Consider the following 27,058-nt stretch of genomic DNA (forward strand, 5'->3'; position numbering starts at 1 on the left):
GGGAAACGGCGTATCTATACGGGTCGTCTTTTCAGAACCTTAATTAGTTGAATACATAAGCAGTTCCAGCAACTATTTAGGAAAAAGAATCTCGCGCCAAAAGCAGTGTCGCTTCAAGCTCCCACGTGCTAGATGCCACGAGAGGGGCCATTTGTAAGGGGGATTTTATGTAATTCAGGGGACAGTTCCTGAAGAGAGGGAAACTGATGATGGCGATCTTTGATGATAGGGAAGGAATCATAATGACATATCTTGGAGGGTTACCTTTTAGATATAATCAGAGGGTACAACGTCACTGGATATGTTCTCCATCAATGTTATTTCCTCATCTGTTATAGCTTCAGCATCAACAATTACCTGATAAAGTTCAGCATCAACAATTAGTGTTTGAAATTTAGACCATGAACAATTAATGTTCATACTCTTATTGGACTATGAACATTCAGTGTTCATGCCTATTTGGGGGTATGAACACTGATTGTTCATAGCCAGTTTACTGGTATGAACAATATTTGTTCATAACTACTTTTGGATATTAATAATACTAATCCTATAGTATATTTATACACTAATACTATAATGTGTATTTATACACTTCATATAGGTTGAAATCTACTTGATCAGAGAGGGAAATTGATGATGGCGATCTTTGATGATAGGGAAGGAATTATAATGACATATCTTGGAGAGTTACCTTTTAGATATAATCAGAGGGCACAATGTCACTAGATATGTTGAGCAGCAATGCTATTTCCTCATATGTTATAGCTTCGGCATCAACAATTGCCTAACAAAGTTCAGTATCAATAATTAGTGTTTGAAATTTGAACCATGAACAATCAATGTTCATACTCTTATTGGACTATATGAACATTCAGTGTTCAAACCTATTTGGGGGTATGAACATTGATTGTTCATAGCCAATGGAGTATGAACATTGATTGTTCATAATCAAAGGAATATGAACAATGATTGTTCATAGCCAGTTTAGTGGTATGAACAATATTTGTTAATAACTACTTTTGGATTTTAAAAAATACTAATACTATAGTATTATATTCCGTGAGCGTAGCGAACTCTTAAGGTTGGTTTCAAAAGCCCCCCTAAAATCCACTTCGTTGGTGTTTGTTTGTACCCCCCTCTCTTATAGTATTTCTCTCTTCTCTGCCCTTCATTCCCCACCCCCCCCCCCCCTATCTCTTTAACAGTCTCTCTCTCTTCTCCGCCCTTTATCTCCCTCCGTTATCTTCCTTCTCTCATCTCCTCCCTTCTCTCATCTCCTGCCCTTCTCATCTTCCTCCTCTCCTCTCTTCATCTCCCTCCTTCATCTTCCTCCTCTCATCTCTTCATCTCCCTCCTTCATCTCCCTCCTTCATCTTCCTCCTTTAATCTCCTCCCTTGCTACGCTCACGCCCCCACTGCTATGCAGTTATTCTAGTTATACACTAATACGTACTATAGTGTGTATTTATACACTTCATATATGTTGAAATCTACCTGATCAGCTTTTAACATGTTGAGTGCTATGCTTCAGAATTGTTCAATCAATTTCTTCAGATTCCATCTCGCACACCTTGGGAATTTTCTTTCATGATTTTCCACCTTTTTAATGAGTGTGGTGTGCTCACATATCCAAAACTACAATGTGTGTGATGAAACCCATATTTAGTGCAAAAAATGTTATACAAATAGGCATTTACAAAGATTTCATATATGAACAATCATTGTTCATACTCCACCAATTGTTATACAAACATACAAGCATATATTAAGGAGATGCAGTTGAAATACAAACAAATAAGACTTGATTAGTGCTACACTGAGAAACCCAAACTTCAAATCAAAGTCAAGTCTTTCATACTTGGCAGCTAATGGTTTAATTTTGGATTCCAAAATCAAAATACAATTTCAGTTTAATATTAGGGTTCAATTATCGGTTACTTGGGTTGAAAAAATAGTTGAAATCTGATTGAAATACTTGGTATTCAATTCCTGAGAAAAAGGTGTGACTCCCCAAAAAAAACGGCAACTCATAAATTGGCATGTTCCCCCCAAAAATATATATATTCACGTGCACCGGATGCATATTAGACTAATTAGCAACAACATCATATCAATGATTCAACGGTCTGAAGATTCAAAGTTAAACGTTAATTTCAAGTTGCTGATGTCACCATTACAAATAGTGACAATATGTGCCTTAATCTTGGAAATCCATCGAACGGCTGTTAAAGAGGCGTTCCAAACAAGCTTATAAGGGAAGCTTCTCCTTTCATAACATGAAAACCAAGGCTTCAAACACTTCCAATACTTTTTCGATGGCTTCTGCTTGGACGTTCAAAGCTACCGACGATGGTGAAGCATCACTTACATTCAAAACTCAACTTACTCAAGATCATGCAATTCCCCCCAATCAATTCTTCTGTTGGTGTGGTAAGAGGGTCTAAAACCTCATTTAATTCCTCTATTACCTTCTATTTACTGTTATGGCCAGATACAATATTCTTTACATTTTATTTTCAGCTTCCTTTTAATTTTCAAATAACAGTTGATTACATTCGGCTCACAGGTCACATGTCAGATCTGTGAATCAAGGAAACATACTGCACTTGATTGCAAAAGCCTTAATACCATTTGCCACAAACAACATTACAATTGTTTTATGTTGATACCACATTATGGAGTTTATGAAAATGGTGAAGTGCACAAGTTTTTTATATGCTCCAACCCTCGCTGCAATGGATTCCAACAACTACACGGTGATTTGGATGCTTGTTATTGTGGTGAAACAGATCACTGGATAGGTGTATGTCCTTACAACGACATCCCCTGTCCAAGTGGTTGTCAAGGGGAGAGGGAATTTACCGAGATGTTGCCAAACTTGGCTGGATAAGGGCTTACAATGCTTAAATGTGAGTTGTGTGGGTAGAGTGAGATGGTTGGGCCGCTGGTGGAGAAGCTTAAGAACTTGTCTGTCACTATTAATGTAAGAGTTGAGTGATAGAAAAGGTTTTCAAATAACAGTTTATTATGGATTCTGGTTTCTTATGCATGTTCTTCAAATCGACAATTTAGTGTGGTGATACGACAATGTAGTTTGGTTATACTGCAATTAGACAATAACATAATCATTTTTTTTTGTTTTTAGCAGTCATAATCAAATAGCAGTCCTAATGAAATAGCCTAATCAATGAAGTATGTTTTCTCCCATACTTATTCTCTGTCTCTTTGGTAAATGGAGAACGCAGGTCCCCATAACAAAACACACCCCAATACCATTTCATCACCACACCTTCAGTTAATAATAGGAAATTCACCGCAAATTTAGGTACAAAAAATGTTCCTAAGTACTACCCGCAATGTAGTAATCCAATACGAGAATGAATGGATGAAGTACGTAGTGGATAAAAGCGATCGTGGTGTAAATACTACCCACTGTAACCCTTACATCTCCCTACATGAACTTCTATTGCATTCAAAAATATTCTTCTGTTACCTCCCAAAACACAATACTAATTACATAAAAATTAAACAACATTACAAACGGCAAAATAAGACAACTACAACATCACATAGAAAAAGTTTTGTCTGTTGCAGGAATGTTGGAATGACGTACAGTGGCACCCTTGTCATCAACAAAATTCTTGCAAGGCATTTTGTTGTGCCCTTTCTCTCCGCACAAGGTGCAATGTCTTTCCTGCTTTGGCCCCTTCCGTGATGGCCAAAACTTCCTCCTCATAGTCGAAGGACAACCTGCTTGACATTTGCCTTCAGGTGGTAAAATGCGCTCATCGTCACATTCAATGTCCCATTGCTCCCTGCTAGGAATTCCTTTACACAACTCAGCGTATGTCCGCTTCCACATGTCTGTTGTGAAGTACTGGTCAACAAAAGTGTGATATGTCCCACCTCTCCCGCTATGGTGATTGACACTGATGGCTTTGCATGCTTGCGCACATGATACCCATCTGTTGGAACCACCCACAAGAACACTCCCTTTTCACGAGATCAACAACGAACTTTCTGCCTTTGGTGGAGAGAATGTCAAATGTGTTGTCCGAATACCGATTTACTGAAAAAGTCATTGACCGGCCTGCTAATGTTATCACACAAAAGAGAAGGAGCAAGTGGTGTTAAGCTTTCATATTTCGAGGACCACGCATCTGCAACAGTATGGAATTTGTAGAAATGAACTCCCAAATTCATTCTTATTTCATCAACAAGAACAGTCACGAGACATGAACAGTCATCCACAATCATTGCATTCCAGCTTTCAACGTGGTTTGTATATATAATGCCATACCACTTCACTTCACTAGAACTAGAAGCCCACTTTCTAGAGGTATGGACATTTACTACAAGGGATCTGTGTCTTCATGCATAATTCTGGGCCATATTATCTACAACTCATCAATTCTCGTTTATATAATGTTCTAATTTTTGTTTCCCTTGTTTGTTTGAGTGTTAGATGTTGTTCAAGTACTTGTCTAATTAAGTAATTCGATAAGTAAATGAAGCACTTTGTTTTGTAGTACTACAAAATTGTAGGAAATTTGGATTGCAACCATTTATATATAGTGAACAAGTTGCATATCAGCAATTTAACATAAGGGACTAAATCAACAAAGTAGGGAACAAGGTGTTGCACGCCCACCAAATCTTCCAAACACCCACTGTATACTGTAAGCTAATAACCAGTGCAAACTTTTTCACCCTTTAACGGAAGGTCAAAATAATGAGGGAGTACTTGAAATGGGTTGAACACTAGGAGGAAGTACTTGAAATGCTCACTATGTTTAAGTTTTGAGTGGTTGTCTGATGCGATGAGGGAGGCAAGACAAAAGACTAAAAAAAATGACCCAACAGTTACCATAAAGATGGCACTATCAGACTTTGCAAAAATAAGTCTTAAGTAATGTATGCATGAATGAATCAAGATATGAGTGTGAAATCCCTGTACTGAATAAACATATGAATGCAATTTTCTTAGTTTTTAGCAGTCCTAATCAAATAATGCTCCTAATGAAATAGCCTAATCAATGAAATAACAGTCCCAATCAATTTAGGGTCAATTTATGGTCAATAAATATCTATGGGAAGATCTATATACTTATTCTCTGTCTCTTTGGGAAGTGGGAAACGCAGCTCCCCATAACAAAACACAGACCCCAATACCATTTGATCACCACGTACACCTTTAGTTAATCAACCACAAATGTAGGTACGACCAAAAGTTCCTAAGAAGCACTATATTACTCGCAATGTAATAATCCAATACGACAATTTACAGATTAATTAACCCAATACGAGAATGGTTAAAGTAACCGAGACATGAGAAAACTGTTAAGTATAAAATCCTTAAACAGAGTCATGGAAACAGTTTATGCCATACAAATCAGAAACAACCAACAGATCAAACATACAATGGCGACCTCTTCTTCTACTGCACACAACAACAACAATGGAAAGGAGTTGCATACAGATATGTGGGCAAAGGTTCTTAAACGTGCCCCACTCCCATTTGTCCAGAAGTCAAAATTTGTGTCCAGAGAATGGGGAAGCCTTACAAGTCGAAATTCCTTTGTAATGGACAACGCGCTATTGATGGGATCATTTCTTGGTTACCTTATAAATACTAACAAGAAATGGGAATCCACAATATCATTCGCATCCAACATTGACAACAACCCTCCTATTCCAACCCCAACACTGAAGTACAAACTGTACGGTATAGCCATCGTTGCATCTTCAATGCAAGGTATTGTTCTCTTGACCACACCTTACGAGAAAAACCAAAAATATTACATTTGCAAACCAACGACAAGAGAGGTCTATCAACTCAATACTCCTAGGGTTAGATTCTTTATAGAATCCCTTGGAATGCAGGTGAATTCAATGGAACCATTGGGTTTCACTATAGTTCGACTGTCAAAGCCTAACTTCAACATTGTAAGGCCTACCCGAGCAAATAAAACTAAGCAATCTGTCATCATCATGTATGTTGAATTGTTTGATTATCGAAGTTTGAAATGGAGAAGGTTGAACGACTTGGAGTTGTCATTTAATGATGAGTACATCAAGAACCAGCCCGCAGTGGCTGCAAAAGGATCTCTTAACTGGTCTCTTTTTTATGTAGGCATATTGGTATTTAACATTGCTCTCGAATCTTGGATGAGGATTGGGCTACCGCAGACTAAATCCCTACCAAAGTTGTACAAATTGTTTCAGTTTAACGGTACTATTGCTATTATGTTCAGGTTCTGGGGTGAGGAGAACAATGCTACTGAGAAATTAGAACTTAAGGTTTTACATGAACACGACAATAGGTTGTGGAGTGAACTGATGATGTATTCATTCGACAAATTGTATTCCTCTTACCGTCACCCGTGTTTCGTCTACCTACTCACAGAAAATATTACAGTTTTTTAATGTAACGACATGATCCTTTGCTACGATTTCAATCTAGAGAAGTTGCTATTTGTCAAAAGAATCCCAACCATCGGCAATCACTCCATTCTCCCATTCATGTCAGACTTCACTACAACTCTGTTTAACCCGTAGTTGATGTCACCATTCATGTTATATTTATCGGAGCTTATATTTTTATTTAAAATTAAGTAATATCTTGTAATGTACTACATATATTTAGGGTGACATCAATCTTTTTAGTTTATGCAAGTGTTGATGTTCATGTTACCTTCGGAATTTATGCTTTGTAGGTTTATGCTGGTTTCTGTGTCAGTAATGTTTATTACCTACTTCAACAACCTATTTCTGACGAGAAAAACTTACAAAAAGTTATCACCATAGTTAACACACAAATTTAGGTTCGACAAAAGTTCCTAAGAAGGACGGTACTACCCACAATGTAGTAATTCAACAAGAGTATGAACATTCAGTGTTAGTAGTTCCATTGTATGAACATTGAATGTTCATAGTCCAACAAGAGTATGAACATTTAGTTTTCATAGTTCCATTGTACGAAAACGGAATGTTCATAGTCCAACATGAGTATGAACATTTAGTGTTCACACTTGTAAGACATGAGTTTATAATAGTTTCAAATAAGAGAATAAAGATTAAGAGAACACATGATAAACATCAATAATAGTTCACTTTCATAACAACTGATATACAGATATACTGACGCACTCACGCACATTCATACACGTCAAAATATAATGTTTTATCCTTCCTCACATTCCTTATTAAACAACCCCTTTCGATATTTTTCCATAAACAAATGATTATCTAGAGTCCAGCTTCTTGGTTTGTCTGTCAGTAAGTAGCATGCAAGGTTAGGGCGCATGCTGTGTACTACTTCTGCATTTGTTACTTCAGGGATATCCCATTGACCATTTAAAAATGGAGTTTCCATCATTTTGCAAACATGGAGTCCACAATCAGTGCTGCAATTTAGAAAATACAAATCTCAGGTCAATTATAACTTTCTTAATATAGACGTTTATAAGAATTTCAGTGAATAATTATGCATTTACCTATGTTGCGGACATTTTGGAGATTGTATTCTTACTTGACTACTAAGCATACAAATTGTCATTTTCTCCTTTCTAATCCTAAGATTTATTTTCTCAGCCAGTTTCTTCTTCTGCAAAATAACAAGAAGTTATTCCTTTATTTATGTTAGAAGATACAAAAGTTTCTTCTCATTTTAGTGTTGAAATTACCATGTCTTTTGCAATTTTGGATGACTTTTTCTCATGGCTTAAGGAATTGAAATGTAACCATTTCTCTTGTTCTCCTATTATGAACTCCACAACCAGTAGTGTCCAATGGTTTTCTGAATGTATTGGAATCGCCAAGAATTTGGCACTCAAGTCGATTGTGTCCACTATTTTTGCAATGCCTCCTTCCAGTATATGTTGTGACATTGAGTGTGTGAAATAATAAGAATGTGAGACCAACCACAATATACACATGAAACAATAATTTGAAATAAATAATTCCCCTTTGAGTTGGCAGATAGTAGACATGTTTCTTTTTTGGTTAGGAAATTTTTGCAAAGTTGGAGAGACCACTAGTCGATGACCTGTTGAATTGAGAATTTTTGAGATTCAAAACAAAGTATAAATGAAGTAGGTTCTACAAATAAATGAAGGTCAGATATCAAAATTAAAAAATAGCAAAGTATGAACCTTATTCGGTTGATTAAAGGTTTAGTATGAACATTCATTGTTCATAGTTCAATGGTATGAACAATGAATGTTCATAGTCCAAATAGGTATGAATATTCATTGTTCATAGTCCACTAGGTGTATGAACACTGAATGTTCATAGCCCAATAAGAGTATGAACATTCATTGTTCATAGTCTAGAGAGGGTATCAGAATTTACCTAATAATCAATTTCCCTATTAAACAAAAGGTCTTCTACTAGAGAACCAGCTATTTGGAAATTATCACCATCTCCCCATGCGATTGTGCTTCAAAAACCCCAAGAAATTAGCATCAGTCAAAAATGCTATTTGATGTCATTTTAAACTTGTAAAACACTTACAGTCTTCCTAGATTTACCTGGTGTCCGCAATTTTGAAGAAAGTGTCGATAATTTGTCTATGGCTTTCTTCTAATTCATGATAGTAGGCACTTTGCTTAGGGTCTTGTAGTAGCCCACTGTCAATATCTCTGACTTGCTTCCCCTTATCAAGAATTTCTTTGCCAGTGTCAAGGTTCATTACTTTTTTGAGTGGCTTCGTCTTCCCTTTTTTGGTGAAATTGGGGTCCATCTACTTAGTTTTCCTATCTCTATTGTTCTTCACTTTCCTAGTTATGGAAGTCATTTTAATTTATACCTTAGCTTCTTTCTCCCCATCAATTCTCTGTTCTTTTTCTTTCTCCTTGGGTATAGGTGACAGAGGAATACTGATGGAAAATGATGGAGACTCATTTGGCACCATTTCTCCATCCTCATTGAACACCATTTCTACTTCCTCATTCGGTACATGATGGTGGACTGCTTCATCAGTTTGAGGTTGCACTTCTTCCTTATCCCCCTCTTGTTGGTCCTCCTTTTTCAACTCTTCCTTAAACTTTTCATTTTCTTCTTTGCACAACAAAAGTTCTTGTTCGAGTGTGGTGAGCTTCTTTTTCAACTCTTCCTTCAACTTTCCATTTTCTTCTTTGCACAAAAGAAGTTCTTGTTCATGTGTGTTGACCTTCTCCCTCAACTCTTCTTTGAACTTTTAATTTTCTTCTTTGCGCAACAAAAGTTCTTGTTCGAGTGTGTTGACCTTCTTTTTCAACTCTTCTTTCAACTTTCCATTTTCTTCTTTGCACAAAAGAAGTTCTTGTTCAAGTGTGTTGATCTTCTCCCTCAACTCTTCCTTGAACTTTTCATTTTCTTCTTTGCACAACAGAAGGTCTTGTTCAAGTGTGTTGACCTTCTTTTTTAACTCCTCCTTGAACTTTTTATTTTCTTCTTTGGATAAAAGAAGTTCTTGTTCAAGTGTGTTGACCTTCTCCCTCAACTCTTCCTTCAATTGTTCATTTTCTTCTTTGCACAACAGAAAGTCTTGCTCGAGTGTGTTAACCTTCTCCCTCAAAATTTAGTTCCCCAATCTTATTGACATGGCCTCTTCATCTTCTTCAGTCGTAAGCTGGATAATCATTTCTTGATCAGAGGGTACAATGTCACTAGATATGTTCTGCAGCAATGTTATTTCCTCATCTGTTATAGCTTCGGCATCAATAATTACTTGATAAAGTTCAGACTCAACAATCAATGTTTGAAATTTAGACCATGAACAATCAATGTTCATACTCTTATTGGACTATGAACATTCAGTGGTCATGCCTATTTGGGGGTATGAACACTGATTGTTCATAGCCAATGGAGTATGAACAATGATTGTTCAAAGCCAGTTTAGTGGTATGAACAATATTTGTTCATAACTACTTTTGGATATTAATAATACTAATACTATAGTATATTTATACACTAATATTATAGTGTGTATTTATACACTTCATATAGGTTGAAATCTACCTGATCAGAGGGTACAACGTCACTGGATATGTTCTGCAGCAATGTTATTTCCTCATCTATTATAGCTTCTGCATCAACAATTACCTGATAAAGTTCAGCATCAACAATTAGTGTTTGAAATTTGGACCATGAACAATCAATGTTCATACTATTATTGGACTATGACCAATCAGTGTTCATGCCTATTTGGGGGTATGAACAATGATTGTTCATAGCCAGTTTAGTGGTATGAACAATATTTGTTCATAACTACTTTTGGATATTAATAATACTAATACTATAGTATATTTATACAAACTAATACTATAGTGTGTGTTTATACACTTCATATAGGTTGAAATCTACCTGATTAGAGGGTACAATGCCATTGGATATGTTCAGCAGCAATGTTCTTTCCTTATCTGTTATAGCTTTAGCATCAACAATTACATGGTAAAGTTCAGCATCAACAATTAGTGTTTGAAATTTGGACCATGAACAATCAATGCTCATACTATTATTGGATTACGAACATTCAGTGTTCATCCGTGAGCGTAGCGAACTCTTGGGGTTTGTTTCAGAACCCCCCCTAAAATCCACTTCATTGGTGTCTGTATGTACCCATCTCTCTAGTAGTCTCTCTCTCCTCTCCGCTCTTCATCTCCCCCCCTCCTTTTAACACTCTCTCTCTCTTCTCTGCCCTTCATCTCCCTCCTTCATCTTTCTTCTCTCATCTCCTCCCTCCTACATCTTCCTCCTCTCATCTCCTTATCTTCTCTTCATCTTCCTCATCTCCTCTCTTCATCTCCCTCATTCATCTTCCTCCTCTCATCTCTTTGTCTCCCTCCTTCATCTTCCTCCTCTCATCTCCTCCCTTGCTATGATCACGCCCCACTAATATGCAGTTATTCTAGTTATACACTAATACTATAGTGTGTATTTATACACTTCATATAGGTTGAAATCTACCTGATCAACTTTTAACATATTGAGTGCTGTGCTTCGAAATTGTTCAATCAATTTCTTCAGATTCCATCTCGCACACCTTGGGAATTTTCTTTCATGATTTTCCACCTTTTTAATGAGTGTGGTATGCTCACTTATCCAAAACTGCAATGTGTGTGATGAAACCCTTATTTAGTGCAAAAAATGTTATACAAACAGGCATTTACAAAGATTTAATATATGAACAATCATTGTTCATACTCCACTAATTGTTATACAAACATGCAAACATATATTAAGGAGATGCAGCTGAAATACTATACCATAAACATTATTGTGCATCCATTGATCGTCTTTATCTTCGTTTCTTTATGCTTTTTGGCTGCAGCAATCAATTCGTCGTGTATGGCATTGGGCCAAGACAACTTTCTCAATGATTCCAAGTCTTCTACAACCTTGATTAAGGGCCAAGTTGCTCTGTAATTTGCGTTAGCAAAGAAGCAAGTGGTGAACAAGTAAAGCGACATCAGCCTTAAGAAATCTTCAAGGTCTGCAATATTGCATCAATAAAATCAGCCTTGTTGATTATTGATTTCTCCCCACCACGCAAGTACTTTGATATGAATCTTGTTTTTTTATCTTTAGAACCAATATTCTCCGTTGGATTAAAAAACATTTTACATTACAGTGACCCAAACATTAGACTTATCTCCTCATAAGTCAGCTTTAAACTTTTTCCATCTATCTGAAATTCATTAGAGTTGTTATCATATTTGTCCAAGAGATCAAATATTTCTTTGTTGGGCTTGTTTACGTTATCTTCTACAATCTCCCTTTCCCACATTGCTTTAAACAACAACCATAATGGTGTCTTCTTCATTGCCTCAACATAATTTTTTGGAATTTTCTTTTCCTTTAGAAGTTTTACTAGATTTATCATCTAGGATAGGCTGCTTCGCAACTGAGGTGTCGGTATGAACATTAGTCTGTTGATGTATGGTCAGGTATGAACATTCAATGTTCATAGTCCACTAAGAGTATGAACACTGAATGTTCATAGTCCAACAAGAGTATGAACAATGAATGTTCATACATATATTTCCTAACATTCATATCCTAACATGTAAACTGTGCAAGTTACCATGAAAATCCTAATAGTGATATAATGTTCATATCTTTTTCTAGCAAAAAAATCACAAATTTCAATAATTATAACTTGAAAAATATAATTCAACATCATGGAAATGTACCCGTAATAGTAGTTCGTCTTCTTCCCCGTCCTCAAGTTGTGAAAATAACACAATTTGTTGGTCTAATTTATCTTGGTGTTCTTCACAATAAATTTGATTTTGAAGTCTTAGATTTGTGCAATTTTCAGTGTTGCATGTGTTCTCTTCAATCCGCAATGGTGATTTTGACATTTTGTTTTGTTTTGATGGAAATTTGAGATTTTGCTTAGGTTTTCGGTTTGTGGAGATTTTTTTGCGAGGATTTTTTGTTGAGAGTTTTTTGCTGGGGTTTGTGGAGTGTTTTTTTGCGGGAGATTGAATTTGTGGACATACATGAAAAAGTTATCCCGTTGACAATATAATATAATTGGTCCACCTAAACACTTAGTCCACGTCAGGCTTGTGGTCCACTTTACTTAAAATTGGAAAAAAAAGGAAATAAATAAAGAGGATAAATAAAACTAAATAAAATGGAAAGAGAGAATGTACAAAAGCACCATTGTAACCTTCTTCTTCTTCACCAATCGAGAGTTCATCATACCCATCTTCTTCTCCAGCCGGAATTTAAACTAATATATAATATATAACAATTCTACTCCTTCTAATCCCTTTAAGCCCTCTAAATTTATATCAGTAACAAATACCCACATAAACTTCCTCTAACTCCATTTTAATGAATGTAAGTTTAAAAATTCGGTTGCTGGTTTCGAAATTTCACTCTAATTTCTAAGCGGTTCTAATATGTTGGGCTAAAGTTGTTGAATTATAGTGATTTGAGATTGCGATTGAAAATAAGAAGAAATAAAAATGACTTTATGTACATATTTGCAAGAGTTTGGGCTTGCATTTGTAACTGATTATTGAAACTTCAGTTATAGGCTAGATCTACCCCATTTAACAGCATCCCGTCGGAGTACATGCCGGAATTTGTGTTGGAGTCTAAAAGAAGATGGTTTTGGTGAACAACCAGGGTTCTTCTGTTCTTTTGTGAAGAAGAAGGTTAGAATGGGATTTTATCTTATATTTTGTTCATTTTATTTCCTTTCCTTTTTTTTTCTCTTTATTATTATTATTATTATTATTATTATTACTTTATCAAGTGAGGCGGACCGAACGATTTTGGCCGACGGGGGGTTCTGTCTGTCCTCATTCTCTAGCAATTTCTCCTTCCCTCTCCATCTCCATCTCCCTCACCCTCCTTCCTTCTCAGCCAAACCCAACTCTCTCTCTCCCCACCACAAACCCATCTCTCCCTCTCTCTTCTCCACCTCCGCTCACACCCCCACTGCTTACAGTTATCTAGTGTAATATGGTAATGTGTTTTGTTTTAGAATCTATGGTTGCGGTTCATCTACCTTTGGAGGATTTGGTTTGAAAATATTGAGATGGAAGCTGAAGGGAATTCTTCTTCATCAAGTTCCACTGCTGCCAACAAGAAGTTAATGAATATGAACAATGAAGACAGAATCAATGGCTTACACAAACCACTTATTCATCACATCCTCTCTTTCATGGACATGAAAGAAGTTCTCCAAACAAGCCTTCTTTCCAAAAGATGGACAAACCTATGGCGATAAGTCCAAACTCTTAAGTTTCATGAAGATTCCTGGACGAATCATTGGACTCGACGTAATCTCAAACTGAAGAAGAACAAGTTGACTAAGTTCAAGTTTTTTGTAGACTCGATTTTACTTCTCCGAGATGGATCTGATATAGACAAGTTCGATATGTATTTCCTCTCTGTCGAATATGATAATTCCAGATAGATTGATAGATGGGTTACTTATGCTAAAAAACGACGAGTTCAAGTGCTTAGACTTGGTGGTGTATCTATTCTGCCATCAAAAACAATATGTTTATCTGGCCGAGTTAAAACTTTGGAATTACTTGGGATCTCTCTTCCGAGCAATAGTCATGGGGATTTAGTTTTGGACTTGCCAATTGTGGAAAGTTTTATTATTAATTATTGTGACCATATTGCAGTTAGAAGGCTTGCGATATCTGGTCCTAAACTTAAGTACTTGCAGCAGGAGAATAACTTTCAAGGAATTAATTATAAAACCTCGATCGATTAAGATATCTACAGTGCCCAGTCTCGCATCACTCAAATGCATTGGCTATACCGACGAAGACTACACCTTGGAGAATCTTTCAGCTCTAGTTACTACTGAGATTGACACATATTTGTATTACGGGGATAAAGATGCAGATGACGTGGCAACCCTCGATATTTCAGTTGGTAGATGTTTGAGTAGCATCCTAAAAGGAATCACTAATGCAAAGTCGCTTACTCTATCAGGACATGGCTTCCAAGTATGTTTTCTTTCATCTTTCTCTATTGTGAAAATAGCTTCAGCTAGCATTGTGTACTTTTTTTTTATTAGTGAGAACTCAATTATTTCAATTGTATAAAGCTTTCAGAACAATAAGAAAACAAATGTGCTTTACGGTTTCTTTTCTTTTTTATTTTTGGTCAAGAAGTTTGGAACAGTGTAATTTGAGCTAACACTGTTTTGAATAAGTATGTTGGGTGACATAACAGATTTGTTGACTACAAACTTAAATGCCAATTTAGACAATCTCTATACTCTGAGGTACCTTTCTACGAGGAATACCCCTCTACTGATTAAAGCTATGGTGTCGAATTCCAATGGTTTGTAACTTTGCTAGGTTGTAAATGGTTGATATATAGATGCTCTCCTCGAACAATTCAGTTGTAAGATATGGGAAAAACCCCTTTTGTCAAGCACTTCCTCACTGTCAAAATTTTACTTATGAAGTAGTTGTTTCTAGATTGCTCTCTTTTTCATTGTCAGGCTTTTGAAGAATTGTTGAATATGTTGGAAGGGTTGCAAGTTTCAGTTCAAAGTTTGAAGTATCTGAAGCTTACCGAATGGCGTGACAAATCTTACATCTATTCATTGGCAAAATTGTTAGAGGTTTTCCCACTTTTAGAAACTCTTGTCTTGGAAAGAACCGAGGTATTGGTCGATTACTATATCATATTTCAGGTTTTTTCACCTCTTATCTTCTAGTTATACAGTTACAGCTTAAAGTTACTAACTACTAAGTTCATCAAACGCAGCGGAATAATATATAACAAATCAACAACTAGGGTTTCAACTTAATTTAATATCCACTATCATGATCTTTCAAAAATAATAATTTTTTTTTCTAATAACCCATTGACAAAGAAGGCTACAAAACATATATATAATAATACTACCCCTTAATAACTAGAACTCTAAACCACTCTAACGGGGGTTTTATTATACAGGCCAATATTGCTACTTAAAATATAAACAAATAAATAAAAGTCTCACTAGGGATGCCTATTACATCTATTATGTTTGCCTTTTTTGTATATGTTGCTAATTATTGGAACAAGGGGAAAAAGTAGTAACAATAGAAAAATAAAAGAAACAAATTGTAGAAACACAAATTGTACTGTTGCTTTACCAATTGTTTTATTTTAGGAAATTAACGAGCCTGAAGATGAGGGAGGAGATTAGGATGCAGAGTTATCATTTACTTGCAAGCTTCGTCAACTAAAGTGTATTGAGATGCAAAATTTTGAAGGGTCTTCAAACGAATTCAAGTTTCTCGAGTTTTTACTAAAAAGTGCTTTGGTGTTGAAGAAAGTTGGCATCATCTTGACTATTAAATTGAGTGGCAAGGAGAAGGAGCTGGCCGAACTCAATAAGAAGATACAGTCACTGCAAAAAGCATTTTCAGAGGTTACCATATTGCAAAATTTGAAGACGGTGCTCTAAGCTCAAAACACTAGGTATGCTTATAGGTTTTCTATGATTAGTAGATTCCTTTATATATTTGATAGCAAGGCTTTATAATCTCAACAAGTATTACCTGGTAATGTTGTTTCAAGTAGGCTATCGTATCTTTCTTGGACTCATTTTGTTCATTCTCTGCTTTTCCGTCTTCTAGTGAACTGCTTGTACAGTTTTCTACATTAAAAGACAAGAAAAACCTTTCATGTTATTTTCTTACAAATTATATTATTTAGAACAGTATCCTTTGAAGTGTAAAATTTGAATGCTATTTTTGAATATGATATGTATTTTTCGTAAGAACTGAAACTTTAGGAGGGGCTGGTGTTTGTGAAAATGGAAGTAAGATTGAATTTGTTTAAAAACCTACTTGAGCCATCTCAAATGGTTGGCTATGTGCATTGCAAGAGGGTAGTGTTCTCAAATATATGGTGAACAAATGAGCAAATGCAGTTTGGGGTAAATATTAGAAGATAAAAATTAATGAGTAGTGAACAGTGTGGTACCTACTATTCCTAGTCTCTCACAAGTTCAAATCTAAGATAACCTATTAATTAGCGAAAGTAGCCTTCTAGAAATGCTTTTCCATTAGAAATTGGTAATAAATTATATTGTCCAAGACTGAGGAGTCTAAATAGAATTATATTCTGTAAGTTCCTACCTTAAAGTAGGTTGAATTTTTTTTTCTGTATTTTTTCTTTATTGTTTTATTTATATATTTATTATTATTATTATTATTATTTTTTGGGGTGGGGCCGTGGGGGCGGGGTGCTAAAAAGAGTTTGTTTTGTAAAACTGATTACTTCTTTGACACTATATTAACCCTCTGGATTTTGACCAAAGGAAAAAGAAAAGGTTTATTTTATACTCTCGTCCGTCAGTGCACTGATACTACTCAAGTAAGGTGTTTGATCTATGTAGATATTTTTCTCATTGTAGGTGTCTAGTTTTGTTTCTAGGATGGTCCTATTAAAGTCTCCTAGAGACTTCAAGAATTCCATCAGCCTAATCACGTGAATAGAAGTCTTACTAATCCTAAAGTATCTGCATAGATGAAAGTATGAAACACTTAAAGCCATTTCCTTAACAAAGAAGACCACCAAGATCGGTCCAGCACGGATTAAAATAAGGGCCGGTTCGACAAGAAGCTTTTGAAAATGTAGTGCACCAAGTTAAATGAGGAATGGCGATGGATACAAAGGTTAATCAAGCATCCCTAGTCCATCACCCAAAATGTTACCCACATAGGTCTTCTGGACTTCCCCAAAACCCATATGCAAGGCTGGTAGCCAAGGAAAAAGTCATGACAAATCTGCATAGGTCAGTCATCAGTAGAGGATATCACTTGCTAATATTAAACATGAACTTTGTTATGGCAGTCGAACCACTAGCGTATATTCTGTCGCTTCCTATTCAGTTATCTAGGATGCATAACATCTTTCAGGTGTCTATGTTGAAAAAGTTCTTAAGAGAGGACGCTCGCCATCACCACATTGACCTTAGTGAGATTGAACTTCAGGATGACATAACGTATGAAGAACATCCCTATTGTATAATGGACCGGAAGATTCAAAATCTTAGATTGAAGAGCATCCACTTGGTCAAGGTGCAATGGAGTCACCACGATGAGAATGAAGCTTCATGGGAACGTGAAGACGAGATACAGGAGAAGTATCCCTACCTTTTTAATTAAGGTATGATAGAATTACGAGGACGCAATTCTTTTTTTTTAGGGGGGTAGATTGTAACAACCCCTTTTTTTTTAATATATATATATATATATATATATATTATATATATATATATATATATATTGTTTGGTTTGAAAAGTTAATTACTTGTATTTATTTTGCCTTGTTTTATGTTTGTCTAATTATATAATTTGGTCGTAACTTTTTATTTAAGTAAGAATGATGATTTAATTGTATTGGTTGGATTTATGGCCATATAACAAATATTTTGTGTATTTTACTTTTAACACATGTCCATATATGTACATACATATGACCCTAAAAGTTTTGAACCATCTAGAAATGATTTGGGGGTCTCTAGACAATATTTTTTGGGGGGTAAATAAAAAAAAAACTTGGGTACAACTTATAATCTCTTATTCTAAGTAAACCTTGAGATTTTAAGAGAAACTAGGGCAAAAGCTTTGGGGAGAGAAAGAGGAGGAGATCATTGTCTTCATTGATTTTCATGCTTTAAGGCAAGTTTACCCTCGCGCTTAGGTTCTTGGTACTTAGATCTTTCTTTTGCACAAGCAATTTATGAATTATCATAATTTAAAAGTTTTTATTTTATTTCACTTTGATATATTTAAATCATGTTAAGGCTTAAATGGATTGTGATGACTCAAGAAACATGTTAGATTTTGACTCTCTGCTTGTACAGGCTTTTGGAAATTTCAAAGAAAGAATCTTCCATATTACTCTTGAGAAGAAATCAGGATCTATGTGTCTAGATTTCTTAGAATTTGGATTTGACTGATTTGGAGTTGTATTTAATTTCATATGAATTGTTTCCTATGACTGTGCAGACCAGAAACCGTTTTTCTGACATTCCCAAAACTTGAGGTTTAGTCAGGTATTACAATGACTTAGGTAGTTAATTAGATAAAACTTCCTTGAGACTAAATCTAGATCTATGTGTCTGAATTTCACAGGATTTGAATTTGACTAATTTGGAGTTGTATTTAATTTCATATGAATTGTTTCCTATGATTGCGCAGACCAGAAACCGTTTTTCTGACATTCCCGAAACTTGAGGTTTAGTCAGGTATTACAATGACATAGGTACTTAATTAGATAAAAGTTCCTTGAGAATAAATCTAGATCTATGTGTCTGAATTTCACAGGATTTGTATTTGACTGATTTGGAGTTGTATTCAATTTTATATGAATTGTTTCCCAAGACTGCGCAGACCAGAAACTGTTTTTCTGACGTTGCTGAAATTTGATCATGTCATTTTATTTTATTTTTATTTTATTTTATTTTTTTACATGTTATGACACTCGATTGTGTTTGCAGTCTAGTAGACTTTCAATACCTACATGTGATGTTTTATTTTTTATAGGTTCATGTTTATTTGCACGTTTAGCTTTGTTAAAGTTAATGAGTGTGCTATATGTATGTGGTTGATTTTCGGCAAAAGAATCCCATCGTAGCCGATGTCAATAAGTACTACTGGACGTGGGCTTGTCGTGGTTTAAATTTGATGAATGGATCCTGTTGTAGCCATAGTCAATAAGAGCTACGGGACATGGGCTTGTCATAGTTTCTGAGATATTTGTTTTTTTAAGTTTCTTATGTTTGGATTTGTTACCCATGGTTAATGATAACCATTTTCCTTTGATATTAAGTATTACAAGTCGTACTCTTATCATGTGGTGTTGAAAATAAATTCTGAATCATTTGCTAGTACAAGTTAAATGAGGTGTTAACTAATATGCAAAAGATGGTTCTATTGCTAAGTAGGTCCTAAGCTTTTGGGTAAGCTTGCTTATATTGAGGTTTAACCTCTTCTAGTTGTTGCAAGTTCTTGGACTCAGCCTCGTTAAGGTCGATACACATATGAAAGTTGGGGACCTACTCTGCTCAAAGGACTCCTAACTTTTGATTAGATGTACGTAACGGGGAGTCATATGTTCTTCTTTTGTCTTTTCGGAAAAGGCTTCTTTATGAGGTGTCATGACTTGTCAATATTTTTTTTGAGAAGACTATATGCTAAACCCTTTGATCCTCAATTATTAGATTAAATGTTTTGCACATATTTATCTTATTTTTGAGTTCTTTTATGCTAAGTTTGATATTTAACAATTAATGCTCCTTATTTATATTAGGGGTGGCCAACCTATTATAAATGTATGGGGTATTACAGTTGGTACCCATATGCAAGGCTAGTAGTCAAGGAAAAAGTCATGACAAACCTGCGTAGGTCAGTCATCAGTAGAGGATATCACTTGCTAATATTAAATAGGAACGTTGTTATGGCAATCGTTTTCATTTTATCTACCAAAAAAAGTTATTCTCAGTTTTATTCTCTACTCCATAAGCCGGCTTTCTTTTAATCTTCCTCTGAAAGTTCTTCTCGGTGTTATTCTCTACTCCATAAGTTGATATTAGTGATAAAAAGTTACCATCAATTGGAAATACGTGAACTTGGTTCCTGTTTTTGTTGTTCGAAATAACTTTCATAGTCTGCTTGTCAGTTTCAGTGTTTAAGAAAGAGAACGAATTTGTGGACAGACATGTAAAATATGTCCACAAGATAGCAGCACCCAATAGGTCCACCTCAGCAACTTAGACAACTCAGCTTTGTGTCCCACTCAAACTAAAACTAGTATACTGTTATGCAGTGGGGGCGTGAGCGGACAGGGAGAGGGAGAGGGATGAGTGGAAAGGGAGAGATTGAGAGGGCGTGGGCCAAATGACTTTTTGTCCATATACCCCCCTCGCCCCAGAACATTCGCTCCACTTACTTGATCAAGAATAAAGTGGTAGTTCACACACCTGGTAGTAATACATGAGAAAATTGTCCCGTGGACAATAGAATATAATTGGTCCACCTAAACACTTAGTCCACGTCAGGCTTGTGGTCCACTTTACTTAAAAAAAGGAAACTTCTATCTAATCTATCTAATGATACAGGTTGGTGTGGGGCCCGCAAGGCCTCCATCCAACAGCTCTAATCTTTGCTCACAAGTTGTGACTTGGCAGATCCAAGTGTTTTAAGGGTTTGTGAAATTTTGTTAAACTAAATCAGTATAATGGGATCTATCCAAAAATCAGCCAAAAGTCAACAATTGCAGTTGGGTTTATAAACTGTTGGGCCTCCAAATTTGACATGTTACTGCATAATTGGTTGGCCCACTTGATGCTATTGGGCTTAGGGATAATGACCAATTGGGCTAGCCTTAATTGGGTTTTGGCAAGCCGAAGGTGCGACGAGTTGTTTGGCATGGTATTGCACAATTGGCTAGCCCAATTGATGCTATTGGGGTTATGGATAATGGCCAATTAGGCTAGCCTTGATTAGGTTTTGGGCTTTCGGTGCACCGAAGACGCGACAAGTTGTTTCGCACCAAAGGCGCGCATATCTGTGTTGTACAGCACGGGCAAATACTAGTATAACACTATCTTCTATCTAATAAAAAGCAATGGTGTGGGGCCCACAAGGCCTCCATCCAATGGTTGTCATTGTCTTTTAGCAAGTTGTGACATAGCAGATCCAAGTGTTAGGAGGATTTGTGCAATTTTGTTAAATGTAATCAATACCATGGGATCTGTCCAAAAATTAGCCAAAAGTCAACATTTGAGGCTGGGCTTATAAATTGTTTGGCCTCCAATTGATTTGGGCTTATAGATAATGGGCAATTGGGATGGCCTTGCACCGAAGGCGCAACGAGTTGTTTCACTGGTCTTGTGCCGAATATTTTCGCCTAAAGGGCGTGTCTATAATGAGTTTTCGAGGTAGCACAAGTGAAAAGCGCCGAGGTCTCTTGGTCAGGCATACCCTAGTTAACCTTTAACCTAATAAAAAGGAATGTTGTGGGCCCATAGGGCCTCCATCTTGTGGCTCATATATCGTTTCTCAAGTTGTGACATGGCATTTTAAAGTGAGCTAAAGTATTGTGCTACATCTCTACGCTGCAAACAGTTACATACTTACATTGTATCTCTTTTCTCTAATTTAGGATAAAGAGAGAAATTTCCTTCATTCTCCACTAAGATCTTCTCTCTCTCTCTCTATCAAGTATGATTCACTCTAATGGCTACTTTCTCCTACTTTTATTTTTCTTTTCTTTTTCACTAACTTGCTAAGGTTGGTGAGGTATGTATCTTTAGTGGAATTGCTAATGTTGTTTGATTATATCCTCTAGGTTTGCTTCGTTGTACCAAAAATATCTATTATTGCTGCCATTTTGTAGGTTGCCATGAGTATGCGACTGCAGATCGAGTTTTGAAAAATGTAGCTTCAAGATCTGTGCTTTTTACTTAGGGAAAACAAATATTCGTACATATTTCTAATTATTTTAGTCCATAGTGTATATAGATGTTTGTCCTGTCCACTTTGAGATTGGTGTTGTATAAATTAGTGTTAGTTGTTTCAGGTGTTCACGTTAATTGATCTATCCGCTCTGAGATTGGTTACACAAGATTCTTCTTATATGTTTTGTTTTTAAATTAATTTCTTTCTCATACAACTTTCAGATTGCTAGCTCAAAATTCTATTAGCATGTCATTTGCGACCTATTTTATTTAAGGGCACCATTAAGTCTGACGAGGTATACAAAATCTTTTCAAAATATATTTCTCCTTCCCTCTCCCTCTCCCTTCTTCCTTCTCAACCAAACCCAACTCTCACTCTCCCCACCACAAACCCATCTCTCCCTCTCTCTTCTCCACCTCCGCTCACGCCCCCTATTGCTTGCAGATATCTAGTGTAATATGGTAATGTGTTTTGTTTCAAAATCTATGGTTGTGGTTCATCTACCTTTGGAGGATTTGGTTTGAAAATATTGAGATGGAAGCTGAAGGGAATTATTCTTCATCAAGTTCCACTGCTACCAACAAGAAGTTAATGAATATAAACAATGAAGAAAGAATCAATGGCTTATACGAACCACTTATTCATCACATCCTCTCTTTCATGGACATGAAAGAAATTCTCAAAACAAGCCTTCTTTCCAAAAGATGGACAAACCTATGGCGATTAGTCTGAACTCTTAAGTTTCATGAAAATCCCTACATGACTCGACGTATTCTCAAACTGAACAAAGGTAAGTTCAAGTTTTTTGTAGACTCAGTTTTACTTCTCTGAGATAGATCTGATATAGACAAGTTCGATCTGCATTTCCTCTCTGTCGAATATGATGATTCCAGACAGATTGATAGATGGGTTACTTATGATAAAAAACGACGAGTTCAAGTGCTTAGACTTGGTGGTGTATCTATTCTGAAATAAAAAACAATATGTTTATCTGGCCGAGTTAAAACTTTGGAATTACTTGGGATCACTCTTCCGAGCAATAGTCATGGGGATTTAGTTTTGGACTTGCCAATTGTGGAAAGCTTTATTATTGATTATTGTGACCATATTGTGATTAGAAGGTTTGCAATATCTGGTCCTAAACTTAAGTACTTGCAGCTGGAAAATATTTTTCCAGGAATTAATTATAAAACCTCGATTAAGATATCTGCGGTGCCTAGTCTCGCATCACTCAAATGCATTGGCTATACCTACGAAGACTACACCTTGGAGAATCTTTCAGCTCTAGTTACTGCTGAGATTGAGACATATCTGTATTACGTGGCAACCCTCAATATTTCATTTGGCAGATGTTTAAGTAGCATCCTAAAAGGAATCATTAATGCAAAGTCGTTTACTCTATCAGGACATGGCTTTCAAGTATGTTTTCTTTTATCTTTCTCTATTGTGAAAATGGCTTCAGCTAGCATTGTGTACTTTTTTTTCTTAGTGAGAACTCAATTATTTCAATTGTATAAAGCTTTCAGAACATTGGGAAAACAAATGTGCTTTACGATTTCTTTTCTTTTTTATTTTTGGTCAAGAAGTTTGGAACACAGTAATTTGAACTAACACTATTTTAAATAAGTATGTCGAGTGACATAACAGATTTGTTGACTACAAACTTAAATGCCAATTTAGACAATCTCTATACTCTGAGCTAACTTTCTCCGAGGAATACCCCTCCACTGATTAAAGCTATGGTGTCGAATTCCAATGGTTTGTAACTTTGATAGGTTGTAAATGGTTGATATATAGATGCTCTCCTCGAACAATCCAGTTGTGGCATATGGGAAAAACATATTTTGTTAAGCACTTCCTCACTGTCAAAATTTTACCTGTGAAGTTGTTGTTTCTAGATTGCTCCCTTTTTCATTTTTAGGCTTTAAAAGAATTGCCGAATATGTTGGAAGGGGTGCAAGTTTCAGTCCAAAGTTTGAAGTATCTGAAGCTTACAGAATGGTGTGACAAATCTTACATCTATTCATTGGCAAAACTGTTAGAAGTTTTCCCACTTTTAGAAACACTTGTCTTGGAAAGAATCAAGGTATTGATCGATTACTATATCATATTTCAGGTTTTTTCAACTCTTATCTTGTAGTTATACAGTTACAGTTTAAAGTTACCAACTACTAAGTTCATCAAACGCAGCGGAATAATATGTAACAAATCAACAACTAGGGTTTCAACTCAATTAATTATTTACTATCATGATTTTTCAAAAATAATAATTTTTTTTCTAATAACCCATTGACAAAAAAGGCTACAAAGCCTATATATAATAATACTACCCCTTAATAACTAGAACTCTAAACCACTCTAACTGGTGTTTTATTATACAGGCCAACATTGCTACTTAAAATATAAACAAATAAATAAAACTCTCACTAGGGATGCCTATTACATATGTTCTGTTTGCCTCTTTCGTATATGTTGCTAATTATTGGAACAAGGGGAAAAAGTAGTAACAGTAGAAAAATAAAAGAAACAAATTGTACTGTTTCTTTACCAATTGTTTTATTTCAGAGAATTATCGGGCCTGAAGATGAGAGAGGAGATTGGGATGCAGAGTTATCATTTACTTGAAAGCTTCGTCAACTACAGTGTACTGAGATGCAAAATTTTGAACCGACTGAAAACGAATTCAAGTTTCTCGAGTTTTTACTAAAAAGTGCTTTGGTGCTGAAGAAAGTTAGCATTACCTTGACTATTAAATTGAGTGGCAAGGGAAAGGAGCTGGCAGAACTCAAAAAGAAGATACAGTCACTGCAAAAAATATTTTCAGGGTTAAAATATTGCAAAATTTGAAGACGGTGCTCTGATTAATTATCTCATATCAAGAGTGGCTAATCTCAAAACACTAGGTATGCTTATAGGTTTTCTATGATTTGTAGATTCCTTTATATATTTGATGGTAGGCTTTATATTCTCAACAAGTATTACCTGGTAATGTTGTTTCAAGTAGGCTATCGTATCTTTCTTGGACTCATTTTGTTCATTCTCTACTTTTCCGTCTTCTAGTGAACTGCTTGTACAGTTTTCTACATTAAAAGACAAGAAAAACCTTTCATGTTATTTTCTTACTAATTATATTATTTAGAACAGTATCCTTTGAAGTGTAAAATTTGAATGCTATTTTTGAATATGATATGTATTTTTCGTAAGAACTGAAACTTTAGGAGGGGCTGGTGTTTGTGAAAATGGAAGCAAGATTGAATTTGTTTAAAAACCTACTTGAGCCATCTCAAATGGTTGGCTATGTGCATTGCAAGAGGGTAGTGTTCTCAAATATATGGTGAACAAATGAGCAAATGCAGTTTGGGGTAAATATTAGAAGATAAAAATTAATGAGTAGTGAACAGTGTGGTACCTACTATTCCTAGTCTCTCACAAGTTCAAATCTAAGATAACCTATTAATTAGCGAAAGTAGCCTTCTAGAAATGTTTTTCCATTATAAATTGGTAATAAATTATATTGTCCAAGACTGAGGAGTCTAAATAGAATTATATTCTGTAAGTTCCTACCTTAAAGTAGGTTGAATTTTTTTTTCTGTATTTTTTCTTTATTGTTTTATTTATATATTTATTATTATTATTATTATTTTTTGGGGTGGGGCCGTGGGGGCGGGGCGCTAAAAAGAGTTTGTTCTGTAAAACTTATTACTTCTTTGACACTATATTAACCCTCTGGATTTTGACCAAAGGAAAAAGAAAAGGTTTATTTTATACTCTCGTCCGTCAGTGCACTGATACTACTCAGGTAAGGTGTTTGATCTATGTAGATATTTTTCTCATTGTAGGTGTCTAGTTTTGTTTATGGGACGGTCCTATTAAAGTCTCCTAGAGACTTCTAGAATTCCATCAGCCCAATCACGTGAACATAGGTCTTACTAATCCTGAATTATCTACATAGATGAAAGTATGAAACACTTAAAGCCATTTCCTTAACAAAGAAGGCCACCAAGATCGGTCCAGCATGGATTGAAATAAGAGGCGGTTCAACAGGAAGTTTTTGAAAATGCAGTGCACCTAGCTAAGTGGGGAATGGCGATGAATACAAAGGTTAATCAAGCATCCCTATTCCATCAGCCGAAAGGTTACCCACATAGGTCTTCCGGACTTCCCCAAAACCTATATGCAAGGCTGGTAGCCAAGGAAAAAGTCATGACAAACTTGCATAGGTTAGTCATCAGTAGAGGATATCACTTGCTAATATTAAACAGGAACTTTGTTATGGCAGTCGTTTTCTGTTTATCTTCCAAAAAAAGTTTCTTCTCAGTTTTATTCTCTGCTCCATAAGCCGTCTTTCTTTTAATCTTCCTCTGAAAGTTCTTCTCGGTGTTATTCTCTGCTCCATAAGCTGATATTAGTGATAAAAAGTTACCATCAATTGGAAAAACGTGAACTTGGTTCCTGCTTTTGTTGTTGGAAATAACTTTCATAGTCTGCTTATCAGTTTCGGTGTTATAAGAAACCAGATGCCTGTCATCACATAGTAGTATGATCTCTCTGTTCGTTCGAATTATCATAGGTTAAATCGTGTAACATGACTGCAATATTTGTTCTTTCAATATAGTAAGCTGCTTAGCCCAAGACTCCTTTACTTTATAATTTTTCATCAACCATATGTCAACAACTTGTTTAGAAGAGCAGTTTACCATTGACAGAGACCCCTCAAGCACCCGGAGTATGTAGTATTTCGAACAACATCTGAAATTAGTATTCAAAATAGCGACTGACTCAAGTACTGGAATATTGCTGAACTCTTCGGCCCCCAAATTCCATGATAAAATGAGTAGCCTTAAACTGGAAGATTGATGACCAGTGTGTTTTATAGGTTCCCTTGTTATCCAATGAAAGGAATCATTGATGAATGCCGACGAGACCTCTTCAAACGTGTTAATTAGGATATTTGGGGCATTTTTTCTCATGTATTACAACTAGGTGTGTGAACTACCACTTTATTCTTCACACTACCATAAAATTCCACAAACATAATCTTGAATTCTTGTGTAGAGATATTGAAACCAAATCCCAAAAAAACTGTCGTAGAATAACATTCTAAGTACGGAAGTCCTTTG

At 35.7% G+C, this 27,058-nt stretch overlaps 1 protein-coding gene across 1 annotated transcript; it reads left to right on the plus strand.

The window, feature by feature from the left end:
• The first annotated feature begins 5,424 nt into the window (after window positions 1–5,424).
• Window positions 5,425–6,429, plus strand: LOC147515564 (F-box protein At5g49610-like). The gene has a single exon (XM_086592965.1). It carries the CDS (start codon window positions 5,425–5,427, stop codon window positions 6,427–6,429), a length of 1,005 nt encoding a protein of 334 aa, XP_086449091.1.
• Window positions 6,430–27,058: the final 20,629 nt, after the last annotated feature.

The sequence above is a fragment of the Coptis chinensis genome, chromosome 2 (assembly GCF_015680905.1).
Source record: "Coptis chinensis isolate HL-2020 chromosome 2, ASM1568090v1, whole genome shotgun sequence".
NCBI classification, from domain to species: Eukaryota; Viridiplantae; Streptophyta; class Magnoliopsida; order Ranunculales; family Ranunculaceae; genus Coptis; species Coptis chinensis.